Source organism: Nicrophorus vespilloides, unplaced genomic scaffold (assembly GCF_001412225.1).
Source record: "Nicrophorus vespilloides isolate i.1.1-1 unplaced genomic scaffold, Nicve_v1.0, whole genome shotgun sequence".
NCBI classification, from domain to species: Eukaryota; Metazoa; Arthropoda; class Insecta; order Coleoptera; family Silphidae; genus Nicrophorus; species Nicrophorus vespilloides.
In genome coordinates this window covers 102,957-124,860 of record NW_017095743.1, presented here as the reverse complement: position 1 = coordinate 124,860, position 21,904 = coordinate 102,957, and the positions used below count along the sequence as shown (strand labels likewise).

At 31.6% G+C, this 21,904-nt stretch overlaps 5 protein-coding genes across 7 annotated transcripts; 2 read left to right on the top strand and 3 right to left on the bottom strand.

The window, feature by feature from the left end:
* The first annotated feature begins 628 nt into the window (after window positions 1-628).
* On the top strand, window positions 629-3,173 carry LOC108562038 (sensory neuron membrane protein 1-like). Its single transcript, XM_017920218.1, has 7 exons — window positions 629-887; window positions 969-1,126; window positions 1,502-1,649; window positions 1,701-1,955; window positions 2,008-2,219; window positions 2,292-2,577; window positions 2,630-3,173. The coding sequence occupies exons 1-7, from the start codon at window positions 642-644 to the stop codon at window positions 3,050-3,052; spliced, it is 1,728 nt and encodes a 575-aa protein (XP_017775707.1). The 5' UTR covers window positions 629-641; the 3' UTR covers window positions 3,053-3,173.
* A 1,035-nt stretch (window positions 3,174-4,208) lies between these two features.
* LOC108562013 (2-hydroxyacylsphingosine 1-beta-galactosyltransferase-like) lies at window positions 4,209-12,816 on the bottom strand. 2 transcript variants are annotated; one of them, XM_017920187.1, is made up of 5 exons: window positions 12,648-12,816; window positions 6,919-7,251; window positions 6,362-6,862; window positions 4,814-5,042; window positions 4,209-4,747 (listed from the first exon to the last, which is right to left on the bottom strand). In XM_017920187.1, the coding sequence occupies exons 2-5, from the start codon at window positions 7,243-7,245 to the stop codon at window positions 4,230-4,232; spliced, it is 1,575 nt and encodes a 524-aa protein (XP_017775676.1). In that variant the 5' UTR covers window positions 7,246-7,251; window positions 12,648-12,816; the 3' UTR covers window positions 4,209-4,229. The 2 variants fall into 2 exon arrangements, with proteins under 2 accessions (XP_017775676.1, XP_017775685.1); XM_017920196.1 differs by lacking the exon at window positions 12,648-12,816 and adding an exon at window positions 11,207-11,452.
* Window positions 12,817-14,661: 1,845 nt separating this feature from the next.
* LOC108562120 (alpha-(1,6)-fucosyltransferase) lies at window positions 14,662-17,198 on the bottom strand. The gene is made up of 7 exons (XM_017920331.1): window positions 16,752-17,198; window positions 16,406-16,690; window positions 16,177-16,342; window positions 15,932-16,118; window positions 15,587-15,824; window positions 15,202-15,529; window positions 14,662-15,143 (listed from the first exon to the last, which is right to left on the bottom strand). The coding sequence occupies exons 1-7, from the start codon at window positions 16,982-16,984 to the stop codon at window positions 14,811-14,813; spliced, it is 1,770 nt and encodes a 589-aa protein (XP_017775820.1). The 5' UTR covers window positions 16,985-17,198; the 3' UTR covers window positions 14,662-14,810.
* A 676-nt stretch (window positions 17,199-17,874) lies between these two features.
* LOC108562004 lies at window positions 17,875-18,846 on the top strand. The gene is made up of 2 exons (XM_017920178.1): window positions 17,875-17,939; window positions 18,005-18,846. The coding sequence occupies exon 2, from the start codon at window positions 18,030-18,032 to the stop codon at window positions 18,828-18,830; it is 801 nt and encodes a 266-aa protein (XP_017775667.1). The 5' UTR covers window positions 17,875-17,939; window positions 18,005-18,029; the 3' UTR covers window positions 18,831-18,846.
* Window positions 18,831-20,572, bottom strand: LOC108561990 (amphoterin-induced protein 2-like). Of its 2 annotated transcripts, none has more exons than XM_017920166.1 (2): window positions 20,495-20,572; window positions 18,831-20,075 (listed from the first exon to the last, which is right to left on the bottom strand). In XM_017920166.1, the coding sequence occupies exon 2, from the start codon at window positions 20,054-20,056 to the stop codon at window positions 19,004-19,006; it is 1,053 nt and encodes a 350-aa protein (XP_017775655.1). In that variant the 5' UTR covers window positions 20,057-20,075; window positions 20,495-20,572; the 3' UTR covers window positions 18,831-19,003. The 2 variants fall into 2 exon arrangements, with proteins under 2 accessions (XP_017775655.1, XP_017775647.1); XM_017920158.1 differs by lacking the exon at window positions 20,495-20,572 and adding an exon at window positions 20,300-20,475.
* Between the last annotated feature and the right edge of the window lie 1,332 nt (window positions 20,573-21,904).

Genomic DNA, 21,904 nt, shown 5'->3' with positions numbered 1-21,904 from the left:
ACCTCTGATGCGGTTCACATATTTAATATTTACGAGCGACCATTGATTGCACATCTTTAATTATTTTAATCAAACGCAGAAATTATAAATCGAACTAGACGAAAACACATGCATCCATACAGAGACGACATAATTCATGGTCAATGTATGTACAAAATTGGCATACATACGCACGTGTCCTTCACAAAAATTACATGTTTATGAAAGACAATGAGATCTTAAATTTTATAATTTCATATTATTTTCGACCAAAAAAGTATGTTTGCGTTAGTTATTATTTTTTTAAAATTAGGTCTATCTCTAATAACAGAACAAGAAGAAAAAACACAACTTGTATAATATTCTTTCCTTAGCACGAACGAAATGCAAAAAAAAATACAGTTTACTACGTGAATAATGAATTGGAGTATTAAAACTTTGTCTCTCAATTGATTAACTATTGTGAGAAGCAACTATTTCTCTCGGTTACGTAAACGCGTGATGTTTTTTTTTATACATATATTTGAATTGCGTCTCTCTCGTCATGCATAATATACAATTTCATCCCCTCTAGCTGAACGTGATATAAGTAAATGGCATTGGGAGTAACATCAGTATTTGATAGACAGTCATTAGCATGCAGTCATATTCGTACGCGGCGCATGAGGACTGAGACGAAGTTCGTCAAGAGATTCTTGAAGTTGATCTTTCCTCAGCTTGGGACCGCCGAAAAGGGAGTGAAATTAATCAAGCTCAGTGTCCGTACGTACAAGACAACCAAACGAATTCGGGAAGCGAGAATGAAGCTCGCATATAAAGTGGGAATCGGCTCCGTGGGGATGTTCGTGTTCATCATCCTTTTCGGGTGGATTGCTTTCCCAAAAATATTGAGTAACAAGATCAAAAGTGTAAGATATTTTAAAATAATAATTATTATTATTAAATCATTTATTCTTCGAATTTTTGATTAAATTATATAATACTTTCAGATGTGCACATTGAAAGAAGGCACGGATATAAGAGAGATGTATCTGAAAGTACCTTTTCCATTGGTATTTAAAGTCTATATGTTTAATGTAACTAATCCTGTTGAAGTCACAGCAGGGGCTATACCTATTGTCCAAGAAGTTGGACCTTTTGTATACGAGTAAGTTTTTTTTAATAATTAAATATTTAAATTATCCCAAGATAACAACAATTAAAACTATTTTACTCTTATTTTTTTTTATTCATTATTTATTTGACATTGAAATAATTGATTTATATTTAATTCTTTAAGATTACAATTCAAGTAAGATATTAAGAATTAAACAAATTATATAATATATTATAAGAATTTCATTTATGATGTTTAAAATGAATAATTTTGAAAGAAAATTCCACTTCGGATAATCTTATCAAATTGCATTTTGTGTTGTGTGAGGAAAAAGACAATTTTCTTTTTTTCTGAATTACTAGAAATCTGCATTGCTCTCAGTCACTGGGAAAATTGGCATTTTTTTATATAGTTTATGTTCTTTAGCGAATGGAAAGAGAAAGTTCACATAGAGGAAGATGAATCTGAGGATACAATGACTTATACTATCAAAAATACGTTTATATTCAATCGCGAACTAACAAAACCATTAACTGGGAATGAACTAGTAACAATACCGCATCCGCTTCTTGCTGTAAGTTTTATCAATTCGGGGTATATCTTATATAAAGTATTAATTTTGTAGGCCTTAGCCATGGCCGTTGAAAGGGATAAACCTTCTGCTTTATCTCTTGTGAACAAAGCTCTGAATAGCATCTACAGAGGACCAACAACACCATTCTTGACAGCTTCGGTGCAGGATATTTTGTTCGATGGAGTTTACATTTTATGCAACGTATCAGATTTTGCTGGCAAAGCTGTTTGCGCTCAACTAAAGATGGAAGCTACAGACCTGGTCGAAGTGGAACCAAATATTTTTAGATTTTCTATATTTGGACCGGTTCGTTGATATAATCTCATTGTAGACGTAATAATAAAAAAATAAATTGCAGAAAAATGGTACTTTAGGGCAAAGGGTCAAAGTTAAACGCGGTGTAAAAAATTCCCACGACCTGGGAAAAGTCGTTGAATTCGAAGGACAGACTGAATTGGAAATTTGGGGATCTGAAGAATGTAACACTTATCAAGGAACGGATACAACAATATTTCCACCGTTTCTAACGAAAGAAGAGGGACTGGTTTCCTTTGCACCAGATCTCTGCAGGTAATTTTAACAAAATATGAATACTGAAACAATGTGATAAACATAGATATAAAATATGTTATTTGCTTAAAGAGTTTTAGCAGCGTATTATGTTGATGATACTAAATACGCAGGATTGCCTGTGAGGCGATATTCAGCAGATTTTGGTGATCCATCGTCTAATCCCGAAGATCAGTGCTACTGCCAAGCTCCAGATAAGTGTCTAAAAAAAGGGGTTTTCGATTTATACAACTGCATCAAAGCTCCTTTAATTGCTTCTTTACCTCATTTCTACTTAAGCGATCCAAGTTATGTGAACGGTGTTAAAGGGCTCAATCCGAACGCAAAAGATCACGAAATAACAATTCTTTTTGAATCTGTAAGTGATTTTCTATTAATTTAAGATACACATTAATTGAAATTATTTTTAGATGACCGGTTCTCCTGTAGCTGCCAAAAAGAGAATGCAATTCAGTTTACCCGTTCACGCTTTAGCCAAAGTAAATGTAATGAAAAATCTAGCTGACACAGTGATTCCTTTATTTTGGGTCGAAGAAGGTGTAGAATTGAATTCGACGTGGACCAAGCAGTTGAATGACCAACTTTTCAAAGTGCTAAAAATCACGAAAATCATGAAATATTTGATTTTGGTTATGTCGATGGGCGGAATGGGTGCCGCTGTTTACTTACACTACTCTAGGAAGAAGGAGGTCACAATTACACCTGTCCGTAGTACAGAGACCAGCAACGGGGAAACTAACAGAAGTAATGTTATCAGTATGTTAGGACAAAATAAAGCGTTAGGTGGTCATGTAAACCATGCGATGTCTGCCAACGAAATTGATAAGTATTAGATCAGTTATAACATTGCAAATTGCTCACTTTAGACGTTGCAAATGTACAAATTATAATATTAGATTTTACCAAAGACACATAGTTTTATAGTTCAGTCTGTGATCGCAACGATATAGAATCATTTACAAAGAAAACTTCACTTGTTTAGAATTAGAATAATTTCAATATTTTATTTATAGTCAAAGTTTACTGTTTGAATTTCGTTATTTAATTGAATAAATAAATATAATTTTGAATAATATTACTTTATTTACATTCCCACTACAAACTGCCACTTTTTAATTTTAATAGGAATCCCTTAAGAATCTCATAGAAACCTCTCAAAAATCACATATTAATCCCTGTAGAAATTACTTGGAAATATCAAAGAAATGCCACTTGAAATCCCTTAGGAATTTTATATACATCTCTTAGAAAACCTGTAGAAATCTCTTAGAAACAAATTTCCACTTTTTAATTTTAAATAATTATTTACATTAAATCTTTTAATAGGTTGCAATGCGTTAAACTACAAATAATTAAGTGACAGAAAAGTTAAGAAACGCTCAACTTTATTATGTAATTTCAAGCGTAGAAATATCATAGGAATTCCTTAAGTCTCACAGAAACATTCCAGAAATCACATATTAATCCCTGTAGAAATCACTTGGAAATCTCAAAGAAAAACCACTTAGAAATAGAACTGTAGAAATCTCATAGAAACTTTCAACCTTTGTTTCGAATATTGTGATTACCTTATAAATTAAATCCAAATGTGTAAAAACAGCTATATGCAAAACTATATACTTTCTTGAGACTAGAATTGCATATAGATCTAATAAATGTTCACAATATGCGTCCCGTATAGATTTTAAGTTTCTCTTTTTAAATAGGACTACATATTTAAATGCATAACTCACTGATGAACACAATGAAACAAATTTAGCTTTAGAAATTAAACTTAAACGTGATATTAATAAATTAATTTAAAATATTTGTATGCTAGGAGCAAATTTTCTTCAATATAATAATTTTAAGTTAATAGCTTTTGCGTTCTGCAAATCAAACAAAATGTGTTCTTTATAATTTTTTTTATTAATAAATATTATTTTAGAAAATAATAATTATTGTGAGAGATTAAAACTTAGAATATTTACAAAATAGTAGAATCACACAACAACACAATTTTAGTACAGCCTAATCTATTTTAATGCTTTTCCTAAACATGTAAAAATTAACGTTACCCATCAACAATCTATAAATAAATTTCAAACACCATTTCATTATGAACCAGCTGATGCACAGCGAAAGTACAATGATAGCGATGACATCCAGAAGGAAGTACTGCACGAAGTTGAGGTCTTTGGCGGTGGATTGTAAATGAGGTGCCCCTCTGTGTCGGATCACGTATTCCGTCCAATAGATAGCCCGATCCAGCGGACTTTCCTTTTGGTCCTTCAGTAAATACTGCATGCGCTTCACTTCCTGTTTATACTTGCCATCGTGGATTACTTTTTTAATAGACCACAGTAGAGATTCCGCTGTTAACGTGGACAACTCCAATTTCAGAGCGTATCCGTCCACCTCCGCCTTGGCCGCATTTGAATCGTGATCACAGAAGACGGGCATTGTTACAATCGGCACTCCATGATAAACGGTCTCGAACATGCTCAGCAGACCGCCATGAGTTACGAACGCCTTGATCTTTGGATGTCCTAAAAATATACAATAAACAATAGATATGTCGAGCAATTAGGCATAGCTTGCATCAATTTCCATACCTAATATATCTTGTTGAGGTAACCAACGGCCTAGCATGACGTTATCAGATAAATCGTGCATATCATCATCGGCCTCCCATTTCCACAGTACTCTCTGAGGCAGTTGTCTAAATACATAAATCAACATCCGCCTAAGATACTCTGGCATATTCGCTGCTCGCACCGATGATCCCATGCTAACGTAAATGAAACCTGCATCGCCGCTTCCGTTGATGAACTTCTCCAAGTTCTAAAAAAACAAAAGGAAATTAAAGATTATATAACGTAACTTCGGAAGAATTGTTGCGTTCGTAAAACTGCGGAGATCTCATTCACACCTATTAATTATTAAGAGTATTTCATAATGAAGTAGATGCACGTGCTGTTTCGCTCGAAGCGGTGAAAGTCAGAAAAGAATCCCAAATAAAAACATATTATTTTTGCAATTTCAAATTAACTTCTGTAGCCATAAAAGAAGTTGCACAGAAGTTAATGAACCTCGATTATTTGTTGCAAAACCTCAACAGGCACATTCACCAGACAGGCTGCAAAACCTTCGAATTTTCATATACTTCATATAAACGAATACAAGCTTATTAATTATTGTTAATGTTTCACTTTTGCCTATTAATTATTACAAAATATTATTACTTAATTAACAATAACTTCAAGTAAATAGTAATTTTCGAATTGATACGTTTAATTTAATTAAAATTGACACTTTCCCCCGGCGATTCTCTAATTAATTCATTCCTACTGCTATTGAAAAATATTTATGTAACATGCGATCTCGTTAAAACATAATTTTGATCATGTAAACACGTACGATTTCATAGAAATGTGTTACATTTCTTTTTGTAAAATGCACATAAATTTCATTACCGATATTTTGTGTTTGCTATTCATGAACGTATTTAGTTTTTTATGGTTTCAACAACATTATTTTTCGCGAGTTTTACGAATTTCAGTTTATCAGAATACATATTCATAATTCATAATTTAAGCGTGAAGCTCGACAACGAACAAATTACCATCTGTTATTATCGAATGTATTTTCGCAGCCATTTGATTTGCGACATTTTAAAGGCACTCTTTGATGGATTTCTAAATATACGTATGTGTCACATTTACGATCGGCTCCGGTTCCGACGACGACGCATCGACGTTAGTTCTGGTTGCGTAAGGCCGTCGCCTAGATTCGCACTTATATAATCGCAATAGACAATAGCGAAATGATTGAAACTGCAAAACCGCAACGTCTTTTGTGTAGCATCGACTACGAAATATAAAAACAACAATAATAATGAAGATGGAGAGAGCGAGCAAGAGAAGAACCATTAAGAAATATTTTCTATTTTCATAAACACCTTAACGGCCGCGCTGCTAGGTGGTCGCGTTGCGTAACCAATTTTCCATTTCACCATCTGAACAGCGTGCGCAAAGAAAATGCCTTGCGGAATGCGGAACCGAATTCCGGAAATGCGATTCTTCTACTTCGCTTTGCACCTTTACATTTTAGAATCGCAACAAAAAGAGAATAGATAATAATTTCTTCATGGGAATACTTACGTAAGGTAATGCTTTGGCTGGTTTACAGTGGATGCAAGCGATCTCTGCTACGTTAGGTAGATACGGTCTAGGGTAAGTCATTGTGACATGTCCATTTTGTAAGATGAAGCTGACGTTTTTGGTCATGTCCTGAATAGTCGAGATGCTTTTCCCAAAATGCTTGTACAAGACATTCTGAACCATGTAGTTTATGGTGTATGTGTGAATAGACTCTATCCCCACATACCAGAGAGTGTTCCAAGTTCTTTGGAAGACGTTCATCTTGTCGGTCAAAGGTTGCGCCAAGAATGGCGTGACAGAATACAATACTGGATTCCCCGCCATCGATAAGGAAAACGTGTAAAACGCCACAGTATTGATATAGATGAAAGGCTTCTTGAAGTGATGGGCTAAACCAAGCGAACATTCCGGAAAAGCTCCATCCATTATAATGAGGTCCACGTCTGGTTTTGAGAATAGATAATCTTTCATTTCCGGATCTGAGTACATTTCGTCGCACGCCTAGACAAGAATAAATAAATTATTTAAAATGTTAAGTTGAAGCTGTTTAGTGTTACCTCAGAAGGATATCTTATTACATCTAACGGATGCACGGGCTCCTCGCCTCGCATCCTCGCACCAACCAAATCCCAATTAGTGAAGTTCCTAACGTAAAACACCAAGCCGGCCGGCGTGATTTCTTCTAATCCAGGCATGAAAAAGTCGGCAGGGAAAGGACTTATAAATGTAATATTATGACCCCGTGGAATCAGACCTCTCGCCAATTCCCAGTAGGGGATTTTATGGGACTTGGTGCCTCCCATTGTTATCATTAGAATGTTTGCGCACTGGCAAACATTTATCACAGTTAATATTGCTAAAGCTACTCTTAATTTAGTGGACATGACTATCTGCAACAAAACAACAAATTTAAGAACATATAACGAAATGTAAATAAAGGTGCCTCAAATATGTCTCATTTTAGGCTTTCACTTTGTGAAAACAATTATTGATTGTCCCATTTTCTGAAGTGCGTTACAATTTATAAATTAAATAAATGCTTGTGTGTACTTTGTTGATTATTCGTCGGAGAAAAGAAAGTTTGGAACGATATTGTTGTTATTACTGGATGCTGCGATAAACTGCGGATCTGTATTCAATGTTCGTATCCGTTGTATTATTATAACAAAATAACATCAAGCAAGGTTAATTTGATTTTTTGATAATGATAGCAAACAAATTACAAACAAACAATAAAATATATATGTCAGGAAACCACAAGCTTTTTTTTTAAACAACAAAAACTAACAACACCAACGTTCAGTCAACATATTCATTTAAATATTTGCTAAAATATACGTTTCCATAAATGTATTAACATTATACTCCGCATTATTTCAATTATTCCAATATTTTATTGATATTTGCTAGATTATAATTTGTTATTACAAAATTGATTTGTACTGCATCATTTTCAATTATAATCCGAGTAAGATTCACTGAATTGAATACACTCGGTCCTTTTTTTATGCGTACTCTTTTTATGCGGTTTTGAAATAAAGAAGCATTTTTTTAAATAACTATTTTAGGCCATTTTGACACGTTTTGACACAAATTGGCAAACCATTTCATTATATTGTCAAAGGGAAAAAATGCGAAGTTGAGACTAATTTTACTTGTGAAGAATCATTATCTTCAGGACATAGATCTGATATGCTGACTATCTCTTCTAGTGATGAAGGTGATTTCGAACCAGTTCGCAAATTATGCCGAACACTCTCATATAACTCATATAATTCTAAAGAAAAAAATGTGAAGAAAAATTAACTTTCATAAAAATTTTCGGTATTTTTTTTTTTGGAAAATTTTTCCGTATAAATTTAGAAGGAATTTGTTAAGATTATGTTTTTCAGAAATTTAATAAACTTGTCTATAATTGTTAACGTTTTTATAAAATTTTCAATAAACATTTCAGAAAGAATATAGTAAGACTAATTATTTTTCTGAAATTTAATAAACCCTTTTTTATGCGATTTTCGTTATATTGTAACTCATTGATTTAGTTTTATGCGGTTTTAAAAAATTATGGAACGTATCCTTTATTTTTATACTTTTTTGTGCGATTTATTTTTATGCGTTTTCCTGTGGAACGTATCTACCGCATAAAAAGAGAACCAAGTGTATATTGAAGTTGTTTAAATATGTTTAAGTTTACTATAAGCAATCACCGTACTTAATATCCAATAGAAACCGTTTTTTGCCTATCAATAAGAAAGAGGCATCATTCGACTAAACAACTTATATAAATGTTAACTTGTGTTGCATCACATGTGTCAAATCGCAGTTTTTATTATCATTAATTAATTTGAAAGAATTCGTAAGGATGTTATATTATGTTAATTCCTATCCATGATGTGATATTTTTAAATATTGCCAATATCATTATCACGGCCTATGCATTCTAATAAATTGCAGTCCTTTCACTTGTTCAATAACAACACATAAAATGGAGAAAAAAAAACTGTAATAAAAGAATTAGCAAATCTCTCATTTTCCACTCTACAAGCATGTCTCGGTTACATAAAGAAAAGTCTAGTTGACTTTGAAACAATAAAAATTGTCTACATGTAAACATTCACTTCTCGCGCCTAGAAAACGAAACAACTCATTGTACTTCCCCACTCATTATATTTCTTTAAACCGAAGTCGAGAAACCGGAAAATGATTTGTCTGTAAGAATATTTCTTGTGTAACAACGAAAAACCTTGATTAGGAAATTTGTCTTGCAGTTTGCTTTCCCGGACACGTCCGAAAGGTGAACCAAATAATGCAACAATTTGCCAAGTGCGTTATGCAATTTCGGATTACCAGAAGGCATGGCTCGGGCTGTGCGAAAATTTTAAATGTACGAAAACCAGTGCAAGCGCTTTAAAAAAAATCCAGTCACGTTGCGCAAATTGATGTAACACTTTTACTTTTCCTACGCACGGCCATATAATTAATTGTATCTTCTGAATCGTAAATAAGACTCAGATAAGACGATAAAAGACGAACGACCTGTTAATTCGATAATGATCAAACTCTCGCACAATTAACGCGATTCAACATTGAACAAAAGCGAATTTCACTTAGTTAAAAAAAAATATATATATGAATAAGTTACAATCCTAGCAGCGTATTGTAGAAAGCGCTTAAGTTATTTCCATCTCGGAATAAGCCTCTCGTTTGTGAGCTACCTTTCATCGATAAAATCTAGCAAGCGCTGTGTTCTTGTTTTTAATTAATAATTTAAAAAAAAACAAAACTTTTTACGCACTTTATGGAAAGTTCATGAAAGTGTAACCACCAAATTTCATAATTTACTAATACCACTCTTCTGACCTATGTCTCTGTGTGTTTTTTTTATATTATTTTCTTTTCCATCGCCTTCCATCTCGCAAAAGAGAAATCGAAATCTCTAGTTCAACGATTAACGAGCAAAGAATTGATCAAAAAAAGTTTCACTTTTGAATGATTATTATTATTAAAACTTGTACAATAAAAATACATAATTGAGTAACAAAAAATTATAGATGAATCGAAGATGATCAAATCCTGCCAATTTGATTATAACATATTCACTTCCTCTTATAGAAAGAAAGTATTCATATAACAACTAATATGAAATGTTAATATCATACTATAATATTTGCATTTTGCTTTAAAATGCCAATAAACTATTTGAAAATAAAATATATAAAATAGTTTGTCGTATTTACATATACACTTGCCTGATCTTCAATTTCTGTCTGTATACATAAACAATCATTAAATGAAAATATTTTTTTTTGTGTTACGTGATTAACTTGGGAAGATTTATTTCAATGGTAGTGAAATTAATGTGTGATTGTTCGATAGCATGAAATGCATTAAAAACGAATTTCCTGTTCGACAAATAGCAAATTTCCGGACGATACAAACATACAATCAAAATATACTTTCTTCTAATGTAATACATGTTTTATAATATAGTTTTTGCTTTGATGTACATAATAAATGTATGCTCATATCAGATCTGTTACTTTAATAACTAGGGCACAAAAACTGGTCAACCTGTTTGGGTTTAAACCTAGTTTACTTTATGCTCGCGTAGTCTAATTTATAATAGTGTAGAAACAATGCAATTTATAAGTAATTTGATGTAAATTAACTTGAACCAAACCTTTTACCTAGACACAAATCGATTACATGAGAAAAATGCTAATATGAACACAATAAGTGTTTATAGTTAATTATTTTAAAAGTATTCGTGAGGTCGTGCATTATCTTTAACAGATATACCAATTGCATGGTTTTTACGCAAAAATATACTAATTATTAGCAAATAGTTGTTTAAGAAAATAAGGTTTTTTACAGAGAGAGAAATCTTAACGAATAGTAGACATAGCGAGATTGTGTAGAAAACAAGTTAAGGTCAATCACTTTGCTACAACTAAAGTGCATTTCATATCTTGCTTCCTCGATATTAAGCAGAATGTTTCGCGTCCGTTAAACTTAAACCATTTAACTAGAACATAATTATAGGAATAAATATGAAACATTCGAACATTCGCCGCGACCAAAAACAGGTTGAATTAAATACTAATGCAAATATTTGTGTGCGGGAGAAATTTTTAGAAATTTTTAACAGTCCTCGCGCACCAAATAACAAACTGGTCTAATTCGTAATATCAATATATATTCCAACAAGGAACTCAATTAATAAGGGCAATTAAACAAGAGTCTGCATGCAGGTGTAATTCACACGGCGACGATAATTCGCAATTATGTAACACTTAAAATATCACCAACAAGAACCACAACCTGTGTAATAAAGTGAAGACTTACTGGAATAAATATAATCCAAATAGGGTAAACAAACTTATCTTTCTTCTTTGACTTCTCTTTGAAGGGGGTTTTGTAAATCACATGAAAAAGATGCGACGGGACCAATGAAAGTCTGTTATCATCCGTCTATTTCGCATCTTTCACATACCCGCCAAGCACGCTATTTGAACAGCACTAAGTAAGTAAAAGTTAATTATTTCTCTCCGTGGTACCGTTCGAACGTAAATTGACCTGAGCTGGTCAACCAAGCTCTGGAACGAAAGTAGGAGAAATGGAAATGAAGAGTGGTGCAATCGTGTCGTTGGTGGTTCCACCTCGATCAACAACAACAAAAAAAAGATCTTCTGTTTATCAGAAATCTTATTTCTAAAATCTTAGATACGTAAGCTATGATCAAGCAACACATTATAATAGAAACCACATTGATTTAATAAAATAATAGCAACTTTAGCTAAGTGAATTATATAAACATACTTCCATAATTCCTACAAAAATAGCATCATAAGAAATTGATGTATATCTTTAGAATTTGGATCAAATAAGTCATCAGATTCAACTAATTAAATAATAGATGATTGTTAATTTACTTTTGTGAAACTTGTAAATAATTCAATAAACAAACAAAGCAAATAATTCAAAGATATATAATTATTAGTAGATAAATAAGTTTTGGTTTAGATTCTTTAAAATTCATGCAAATTGTATTTCAAAGACAACACATATTTTACTTTCAATATCTCGTTTCTCAATTTATTGATCACCACATTGATTTAATAAAATAATAGCAACTTTAGCTAAGTGGAATATATAAACATACTTCCATAATTCCTACAAAAATAGCATCATAATAAATTGATGTATATCTTTAGAATTTGGATAAAATAAGTTATCAGATACAACTAATTTAATAATAGATGATTATTAATTTACTTTTGTGAAACTTGTAAATAATTCAATAAAAAAACAAAGCAAATAATTCAAAGATATATAATTATTAGTAAATACATGAGAATTGGTTTAGATTCTCTAAAATTCATGTAATTTGTATTTCAACTCATATTCTATTTTACTTTCAATATCTCGTTTCTCAATTTGTTTCACAATGTATTGTAGAAATAATAAATATTCGTGTTTTGCACGTATTTGAAGAAATCAAGCATAGCAATTTTCCCGCAAAATCGTTGGGTTTGCAACAAATCATACGTTTTAGGAATATATTTTAATACGTGATATATTCAGATTAGATCATAAATATTTAACTTAATATTATGTAATTATTTTTCTATAAATTTTCGTCAGATGTAATCGATTAATTGCGACTATCCCAGTGTATAAAAAAAAAGAGAAACTTAATGCTCTAGGATCGGCAATAAAAATATGAAATGGCAAATTTAGTAAATGCTAATTATTGTTTGTTAGAACTATCAAGAAGTTTATTTACCAAATTGTTGAATTATTGAATAAAGCCGTTGCATTTTTTTCGCCTGCAGACGACGGCGATTTGATCTTGTTGAACATTATCCAAAATCCCAGAGAAATGACTAGAAGTGCCGCGAACAGGATGAACCAACCACCTTTTGATTTATCTGCCATGTCTGTGGTCCGACTCAAAGAACCTACGGACTTGCACTGAAAATGTTACCGGTCACAGAAGATAAATTTAGTAGACTCAATCATCGAAAATAGGTTCATTCTATAGTGCTTTTTCCCGTTGGCGTTCTTTTTTAAATTAAATTGAATGAGCACATGTGCCTGCCGTACTTAAAAAACATAAATGCTACATATGCCTCCACATCCCATTGATCGACTATAGACTATAAGAAAAATAAACTCCGCTAATGCTATGCCCCATTATTGGTAGACAGCCGAGAGAGAAATGTATGCGGAAAACAATAAAGGAAAAGGCTTAACATAATAAACAGTCCACTAGTCTGCCAAATCGAAACAACATAAAAACATCAAGAACGAATTTATATTGGAATCACTTAGTTTAAAATATGGACAATTTAATGCTTATTTCATGTATATATTATAAACTTACACTGAATAACAAAAATATTTAATTTGCAGTCGTTGTATTTTAATTTATTTAAAGTGCTTTCATGTATTAATTAAAATACTAATTAATACAAATATTACACTAAAATGCTTTCATAGAATATTGTATCAATATTTTTTTTATTCTGTAAATTACAACATTACTGAAAACATCTATGTTTGGCATTCAAATAAAGTAATCAAAGGCTACCTGTTGATGCAAAATTGAAACAAAACAAAAACACCAAGGACAAATTTATATTGGGATCACTTAATTTAAAATATGGATAAGATCATGAATATATTATAAACTTCCACAGAATAACAAAATATATAATTTCATTGTATTATTACTTATTAAAAATGCTTTTATATATATCTTTCTTCTATCAAAACACTAATTAATAAAACTATTACATTCAAATGCTTTCATAGAACTATAGTTTTTTAATATCTTTATCTATTATAAACTTCCATTGAATAACAAAAATAAATAATATCATTATATTTTCACTAATGTAAAGTGCTTTCATGTATCTTTTATCCGTCAAAACACTAATTTATACAAATTACAGTAAAATGCTTGCAAATACATCAATGTTTGACACTCAAATTCGCAAAATATATGTAACAATTATTACCAGTTTCGTGTTTTGGATGTATAAGAAACGAACATTTTTTTGTGTTCCTTGAGAACCGTGGGTTTTTATTTCACCACATTAAAGTTTAAAATAGAAGGACGGATAAACGGTAATGAAATACTTTGGTTTTATGTACAGTACTTTAAACGAGTTTATACTCTCATTAAAATCTTATTTAAAATCAAAAGTTTTTTCTTTTATGAATTAATGTTTTTACATATTAATCGTGTAACCCATTAAACTTGTGTTTACACACAGATTTAAGTATTAGCTTGTTTAATTGGTATGGAAGATAGATATGCAATAAAATACAGTGCCAATAATTAAAACAATTATTTATTCCACATTTTTTATAAAGATTATAAAAAATACTATATAAATAAAAAATATTAACTTTGAAGCGAAGAGGAAAAATAAATGCCAAAAAAATAACACTAATCGAGGCTAAGCCGTTAATGAAGAGTAAATTAATCAGATCTTCAATTGATAAATATTGCACATACAATTATTACACTCATCCAAACTAATATATTTTACAAATTCATTTTTCTGAGAAATTATTTTATTAATTATCAATTACCCCTCAAAACATTAATTAAAGATTAATCAATAACTTTACACTGTTTATTTGTCTTAATGTCAAAGGTTTATAGAATTATCTGTGTCTAGATATATTCAGTCATTTATATACATATTTCATCTCATCCTTAGTTATATTACAAGGTAAAAACCTATTACGTACACCATTACAATAAAACAAATAAAATTTAAAATCGAATTGTACTAAAAGAGAGAAAAAAAAAATACTAGGATTACTGGCTGCAAGTGACCCTAGTCGCGTATTAAAACATTAACAAAATCACATAATTTAGGAACAACTAGGATGTAATAATAATAATAATAAATAAAACAGGAAGATATAATAGTTATTCTTCTATTAGTTTGTCGGAGGGTTCCTGATATGTAGGGAACTTAACAGACTCAACTTTATCTTTCACTTTGAAGCTGGGATACAGTCCGACTTGTTGCGTTCTCAAATTCCTTCCTTTGCTGAAGCCGTTCCAGTGATTGCCAGCAACACCAATCAGGTCACCTACTTGCAAGTTCAATTCCCCATTCTTCTGACTCTCGTGTGGTAAAACGGCGACACGATTATGAGCATTTTGGCCGCCGTAATAGTAAATGTCGTCTAAAGATTTAAATTTGTTTGCAGCATCTGGGAAGAAGTTCTGCATTATCTCATAAGCCACTCTGCAAACCTAAAATTATATTCGATTAGTGTGTATATTCTTAGCATGCAGATCAAATCAATATTACTTGAGAAGAAAACGTGCAAACTAAATAGTCGCTCATAGATAACATATGAATATCCAATATAATTCCATTAAGCGAAGAGTCCGAATAGCGTGATGAAACCGCCGCTGTCTTCGCTACATCTGCATCTCCGAGTATTTCATAGTTTGGGTATTTATTTTTAGCATCCACAATAACTTTAGGATCGTCAGAGGCTAAATATATTCTTCGCTTATCGAACTTCTGCTTCAACTCCAATTGATTATAATATTCATCAACGGCAGTCATATATTCTTCAATTCCATGGTAAGACGCTTCCGTTCCTACTTTATCGGTACGTCGCACATGTACACTGAAAAGTAAATAATAGAATAACAAATTTCAAAAAAATACATCTTCATCAATTTACCCAACTATTGGTCTTTTAAATCCCATATTCGTAATTGCTTCTTGTAGAAATGCCGCAGTTTTTTCTTGCGGTCGTAGCAGGTACTTCAAAAATTGCCCGACCCACCAGACTATTGGATCACCGTGAATTCGGGAGAGCCTGGGCGCTAAATCTTCTGGGATTGCTAATGGTAAGAAAGGTGGTCGCGGTGATATAGAATCGATTATTGGCAAAGTTAAAACTTGTATATCGGGTGTACCTGAAACAATAATTTCACGATGAAAACCGGTTCCATTCCAAGAAGCTTCTAGAATTTCATGCTTCGATTCGCTTCATGAATCGCGCTTTCTTGAAAATTATTCTCACCAGGCCAATTCTTTGTTGTTTCCCCTGTAGCAGAAGTACACGTTTCACTGATTGGTTGAAACACTTCTTCCCATCCAGCTTTATGATATCTCCAACCTTTCGATTTTAATACTAAAGTTCTCTCTGTACCATAAGCCACCATAAAACAGTAAACAACATGGTGCAACTGGCATCCATAACCACATCCCTAAACAAAAAACATATTATATTGATATTAGATAAAGGCATATTAATTTCGATATTACTTTGTTCAAACTGCAAACTAATTTTTTGGCACTCTTACAGTCTGATGGATTTTGTAGCTTCTTAAATCTAGATTGTACTAAGTTACTTAAATCATTAGATTCCTTCTCCCTCCATGTTGCATAACCATCTACTTCGGCTAGAGTTTGGATGTCATTAATTAAAGATCTAAGAAATATATAGAAGAACATTATTTTTAATTCATTCATTAATTAATTGCATAAAACATACCTTTTATGTTGAGCCCCAAGATTAAAAACTTGATTTATTGGATTAATCAATTCAGGTGCTAAATATTTCACTTGTTGCTGCAAATTCAACAGTTCTGAATGTATGTATGACCAAAACTCTTGTATATTCATTTCAATTCTTCTCCGATAAATCTCATACTGTATATTAGGCTCCTCTTTTTGACTAATGTAACCATAGTCTTGATTATTATTTATTGTTCGATCAGCTTTTGTTAAGCGCATTTGGAAGTTCTCCAATACCTCTTTTTCATCAGCTTTTAAATCTCTGCAAAAAAAAAATACAAATTTAAATTGTAAAAGAAAACGTGAAATAATGAAATACTAACCCAACGTTGATGTCTTTGAATATGTCATATAATTCCTTATTTTGTTTTCTCAAAGATTCCAATTCAGCTAGAGCACGAGCAAGTCGGTCAGCAGTTTTTGTATCTGAGTTTGCAACATGGGTGGAGATCATTGGCAGTATTGTTATTAAAAATATTGAAAGCCATACTAGTATAAATATTTGGAAAATTCTTTTCCAACCCAGATTGCTAATGTGCCTAAATAATAAGTTCATTTTGTAAAATCTTGTGTCAGGTTAAATCACAAAATCGCATTATTGATTGCACCGCATTCACACCACTTTCATACAATTGCGTAGATGCATTTAATATAGTTTTGCTAATTTTGTTATCAATGTTTGCTTAATAACAATGTACAAATACAAGTGAACACAGCTTAACAACTGGTAGCACTTTATTGTGAGGCAGATTTGACACGACTGATGTGGATTGATGCTGCCGAAGATAGTCAACCCTAGTTGGCGCTACATGTTTTGGGTATACCTAAGTACGCTCAATTTTTATACCTACTTTATATTATTAGTTATTACTATTTACAACTAATATATTTCACTTGCAACATTAAATATTGAAATATAATTGTGTTTATTATATTTGTCTTTAATACTAACTGCGTTCATGATACAAATGAATAATACTTATTTATTTATTGATACATAAAAATATACAACAACATCCTTGTATATCTGACTAACTTAATATTAATTCTTTGTCACATCTATAAAGGAAACATTTAGGTATTAAATTAATAACATTATTCTACTTAAATAACATTTTATAGAAGTTTACAATAAATACAACAAACTTAAATAAATCCAGTATCCAAAAAAAACTGTATATAAGTGCATTCCACCTTGAACCTAGAATCTAAAACCTTATCTTTAGATTTGATTTGCAGCTTCTGTATCATTCTGTAAAACTAATTGTCTAAAAGCAAATATAGTTCATTGGTTTTATTAAGGAACAAAACTTTACTTTTTAATTTACAAATAATAATTATATGAGATTTCTTGGAAAGGCAAAATTTTATTATTTATAACGATAAGTTTGGTATGTAGGGTTGCATAAAACATTTGATTTTCAAATCTTATCTGCACTAACAAATGTTATCTATTTTATCACTCATTTGTTGAACTTTTAGATTCTCAAATCGAACGAAATTAGTACAAAGTAAGTCCATTTTTATATACGTACATTATTAAAAACATTTTTTTCTTAATTAATTACTTTTTTAGATCGTATTGCAATAGTTAAGCAAAAATGCATCTTTTGAATTATTATTGCTTGATAGTAGTTTTTGTAAGCCGCACGAGCGCTTTGAATTCATGTTCTGGGCGTCCTCCGTTGTTATATTCCAGTTTGGAGAATTGTTGTGGTTTCTTAATGAACAAAACGGATGAACAAAATTTATATTTAGACGATTGTTGGGGCACTCTGCCTTTCCTCTACGACAAGGACGACTTAGATAGTTTAACTGTGAGCAATAGTTTTATTAATTGGAATCCAGAGAGCAAAATATTTACGCAGGACGTTTCAATTAAGGAGTTGAAAGTTATTAATAGTAATATAAAGAGCATAGGAGAAGAAAATTTTATAAATTTACACAAAGTCGAAATAATTGACTTAAGTTACAACGATATTGCTGATATTCGATTGAACACGTTCACACATGAAAACTTGCCGAATTTGAAGGTAATTAATTTGACTGGAAATCCATTGAGCGAGGAATCGTTATTAATACTTAAAGAGATCAGCAAACGATTCGAGGATAGAGAGGAGAGCGTTGGAATCTACGTGTATTTTATCATAGCCTTTGAAATACTTGCAATTATTGGATTATCTTATGGAATTTGGAAGATTTCGAAGTTGTCGAAACGTAAAAGTATACCTGTTGCTACAAGAGAGGACCATGATAATTCTGCTTTACAATTAGAATTGGAGGATCAGCAATTACATAGATTTGAGTTTGAACCAAAAAGCACCTATTCTTCATTTAACTCTCCAGTATTATCATTAAATGGATACGAGTATTATGATGGGGATAACGAAGATAAATTATAATAAGTTAAAAAGTTCGCACGAAGTTTTATTTTAGTAATAGCCTTAACAATATATTTTATTATTTACATATCCAATTGGAATTACAATGTGTAATCACCATTAACCCTTAAACACTATTTACAATATTATATTATAAAAATACAAAGATTAACAATTGTTATCAGTCTATTCGGTTAAGTTAAGCTTAAGAGACGGTCTGTTCGCACGTTATGCCGTCTCCTATGTTGTACTAAGTAAGCAAAGTAGAAACCAAAAGCACCACCAACTGCTACAGCCAGTAAAACAATCAGTATGACCACTATGCTGAAGAGTGCAGTTGCTCTCGCATAATATTCTTCATCTTCATCAATTTGAATTCGTTCAATGTGAGATCGAATAGCTTCTCTGGTCTCACCTTTGATCAAACTTAATTTTTTGATGTTGGCTATACCAAATGTGGCCTCGTCAATGTTACAGGACTCCTTGTAAGGATACGGATCCGATCGGTTGAACATTTGTATGTAGTTCTTTGAGTTCATGCATTTTATAGGATTCTCGACTTCAATCCTATCCCTGTTCTGCGCAGCCCAATTGTAGACTTCGATTGTACTGCAATTGCATGCCCAAGTGTTGTAAGATAGAATCACAGATATTTCTGGGTTAAAAATAGCTGGATTAATGTACACGATGTTGTTGGCTTGTAAATTTAAATCCCGTAATTTTGGCAAATGCTTAACGTTTTCATAGCCAAAGTGCGTGATTTTCGCGAATGACAAATCCAATTTTAATAAAGTATTCGAAACGATAGCAGGTACGTTGTTTCCGAAAAAATTACCAGCCAAATTCAATGTTGCAAGACGGCCATTAGTTTCAAACATTCGAGATGGCAAATATTCCAAATAGTTATTAGACAAATCCAGATACTCCAAGTTGCGCAACACAACGAATGCCTTCTCGTGCATGAAGACGATGCTGTTCAAATTCAAGTAGAGGAACTGCAGTTGCTCTATCCCTTTCCAATTCAAATCCTGCAGATCGATCTCTTCGATCTGATTGCCGGATAGATCCACTATATTTGCACCGTTTATGTCCCTGAATTCTGGTATACTCAGCAGATCCTTTTCCGTACATGTTATATTCACTCCTGTGCACACACATCCCGGCAAACAGCTAAAACTCTCTGTTCCGCTCACCACTAAAGCAATAACCACAAGAATAGTACCACGTGTTTCAATTGTAGATAACATCGTTAAAGTCCATTTATTTCTAAAATCAAAACAGAAAAGAATACAAAAAAAAACTATATTAAACGTAATATAAATACATTTAAAACATACAATATACGTCTCGGCTTATCATTATCTCACTAATCTATCTATCAATTAATAATTAGCAACAAACACGTTATTTCAATCGAAAATCAGTGTTGCGTTAGTTTACAATAAATTTACTTTCAACGTGTTTCTCGATAATAATTTATTTGGACTTACGTTCTGTGCGGATGGATGGAAAGAAGAAATTACATTCTTTTTTTTTAGAATGTCTTCAATGATCGCAATATATCAATGTCTTTTCGCAAGTCTGCGTTGATTTTGCAAAAACACATTTCACGACGAACTTTTCCGAACGCGCTGGTTCTTATGTAAAACCGTTTTTAATAAGAAAGAGACACAGTTAGAACTCACCTTAAGTTGTGTTATTGGGTATATATAATACGATGAAAATGGCGGCGATATGTTATCTTATTGATTAGACTATTAAAAGTGATATACAGTACACTTCGATACATCTTCAAACAGAGATTATATTTTTTTCTACCTGTGTGTATAGAATATTGCAGAGATGAAAATATTACTGGACACGAATATTTATTTTCATTTTTTTATATTTGTTATTTTTAACACTTATTTCATACATTAATTAAAAAGCACCAAATATACACTAAAACTATGAATTAATACCGTATTCAAATTGCTGTGACTCTTGTACAAATGAATGAATTATCTTATGCGCGGTATGTTTAATACCGCTAAAGTATGTTTAAATAATGAGAAATATTAAATATTGTTTAATTTTGTGCAAATAATTTCTAATTGCTTGTGTATATGACTAAACGCACGTAATACACAGACGATAATTTCATAACTCCGATCAAGGATCAAATTTATATTTTAAATCATCTACAAATAAATCATCAAAAAATATTCTTATTTTTTTTTATCTAATTTCCTATGATATATTAACATAATTTTTAATTATGACTACTATTTATACCGATTCCCTGCAATAACATTATCTCTATATTAGATTAATTGCTTCTCTACCTATATTTTTCCATCACAAAATCTTCTTTATATCCTTCTCTTTAGGAGCCATACTTGGATCTACATCACAGCCACAAAACTAATGTTTCCCTAAATATTCTTTGTCCAGTTGAACTAATACGATACCTTTAGAAATTTAGGGTATATTTTTTTTTATTCTCTCCCGTCTGTTAATAATCCCATTTTACTTGCTACTCTCTATTTTTTTTATATCGTATAATTTTATTTATAGGCCAATAGCCAGTAATTTATTTTCCACTGATAATTCTGACGTTTTCCCTAGAAGCCAATAGAGTTTTCAAAAGTTTATTTCTAATTGCTCCCTCTTAGCCTGAATGTGATCTTTCCAGGTGAGTCTTCTTTCTATATGCATGCCTAAATATTTGACTTTTGTTGCTTTGGACAGATCTTGTCCATTAAGTCTTACAGTTGGGCAGGTGTCTTTCTTTAGCGTGAATGTGATATGCACGGATTTCATTTCGTTTACTGCTATTCTCCATTTTTTAAGCCATTCTTGTAGCTTATTTAAATTTTCCTGTAGATATTCGGATCAGCGAATGTTGCAATCGTAGTATAGTTAGTTTTATTATCTAATAATATAGAGATCATTTTAATTCCTTCACATCTGGTTTATCAAATTTTCTGATCCGATGGAGCAAAAGTAAAATCTACTTATTTAATTTCACAAGATTGTAAATCATAAATTTTAAATCCTCTAACATTAACCTGCTGTCAAACAGTTTCAATCAACCATTGATAACTAATAGTTTT

Excerpts from the sequence above, each read along its gene's own strand:
- LOC108562038 (XM_017920218.1), top strand. The coding sequence starts at position 642 with ATGAGGACTGAGACGAAGTTCGTCAAGAGATTCTTGAAGTTGATCTTT. Across the intron at positions 1,650-1,700 it reads TACCGCATCCGCTTCTTGCT|GCCTTAGCCATGGCCGTTGA; the intron begins GTAAGTTTTATC and ends TTAATTTTGTAG. Across the intron at positions 1,956-2,007 it reads GATTTTCTATATTTGGACCG|AAAAATGGTACTTTAGGGCA; the intron begins GTTCGTTGATAT and ends AATAAATTGCAG.
- LOC108562013 (XM_017920187.1), bottom strand. The coding sequence starts at position 7,245 with ATGTCCACTAAATTAAGAGTAGCTTTAGCAATATTAACTGTGATAAAT. Across the intron at positions 5,043-6,361 it reads CAGCCAAAGCATTACCTTAC|AACTTGGAGAAGTTCATCAA; the intron begins GTAAGTATTCCC and ends TTGTTTTTTTAG. Across the intron at positions 4,748-4,813 it reads ACCTCAACAAGATATATTAG|GACATCCAAAGATCAAGGCG; the intron begins GTATGGAAATTG and ends GTATATTTTTAG.
- LOC108562120 (XM_017920331.1), bottom strand. The coding sequence starts at position 16,984 with ATGAACTTATTATTTAGGCACATTAGCAATCTGGGTTGGAAAAGAATT. Across the intron at positions 16,691-16,751 it reads TTCAAAGACATCAACGTTGG|AGATTTAAAAGCTGATGAAA; the intron begins GTTAGTATTTCA and ends TTTTTTTTGCAG. Across the intron at positions 15,825-15,931 it reads AACAACAAAGAATTGGCCTG|GTACACCCGATATACAAGTT; the intron begins GTGAGAATAATT and ends TTATTGTTTCAG.
- LOC108561990 (XM_017920166.1), bottom strand. The coding sequence starts at position 20,056 with ATGTTATCTACAATTGAAACACGTGGTACTATTCTTGTGGTTATTGCT.
- LOC108562004 (XM_017920178.1), top strand. The coding sequence starts at position 18,030 with ATGCATCTTTTGAATTATTATTGCTTGATAGTAGTTTTTGTAAGCCGC.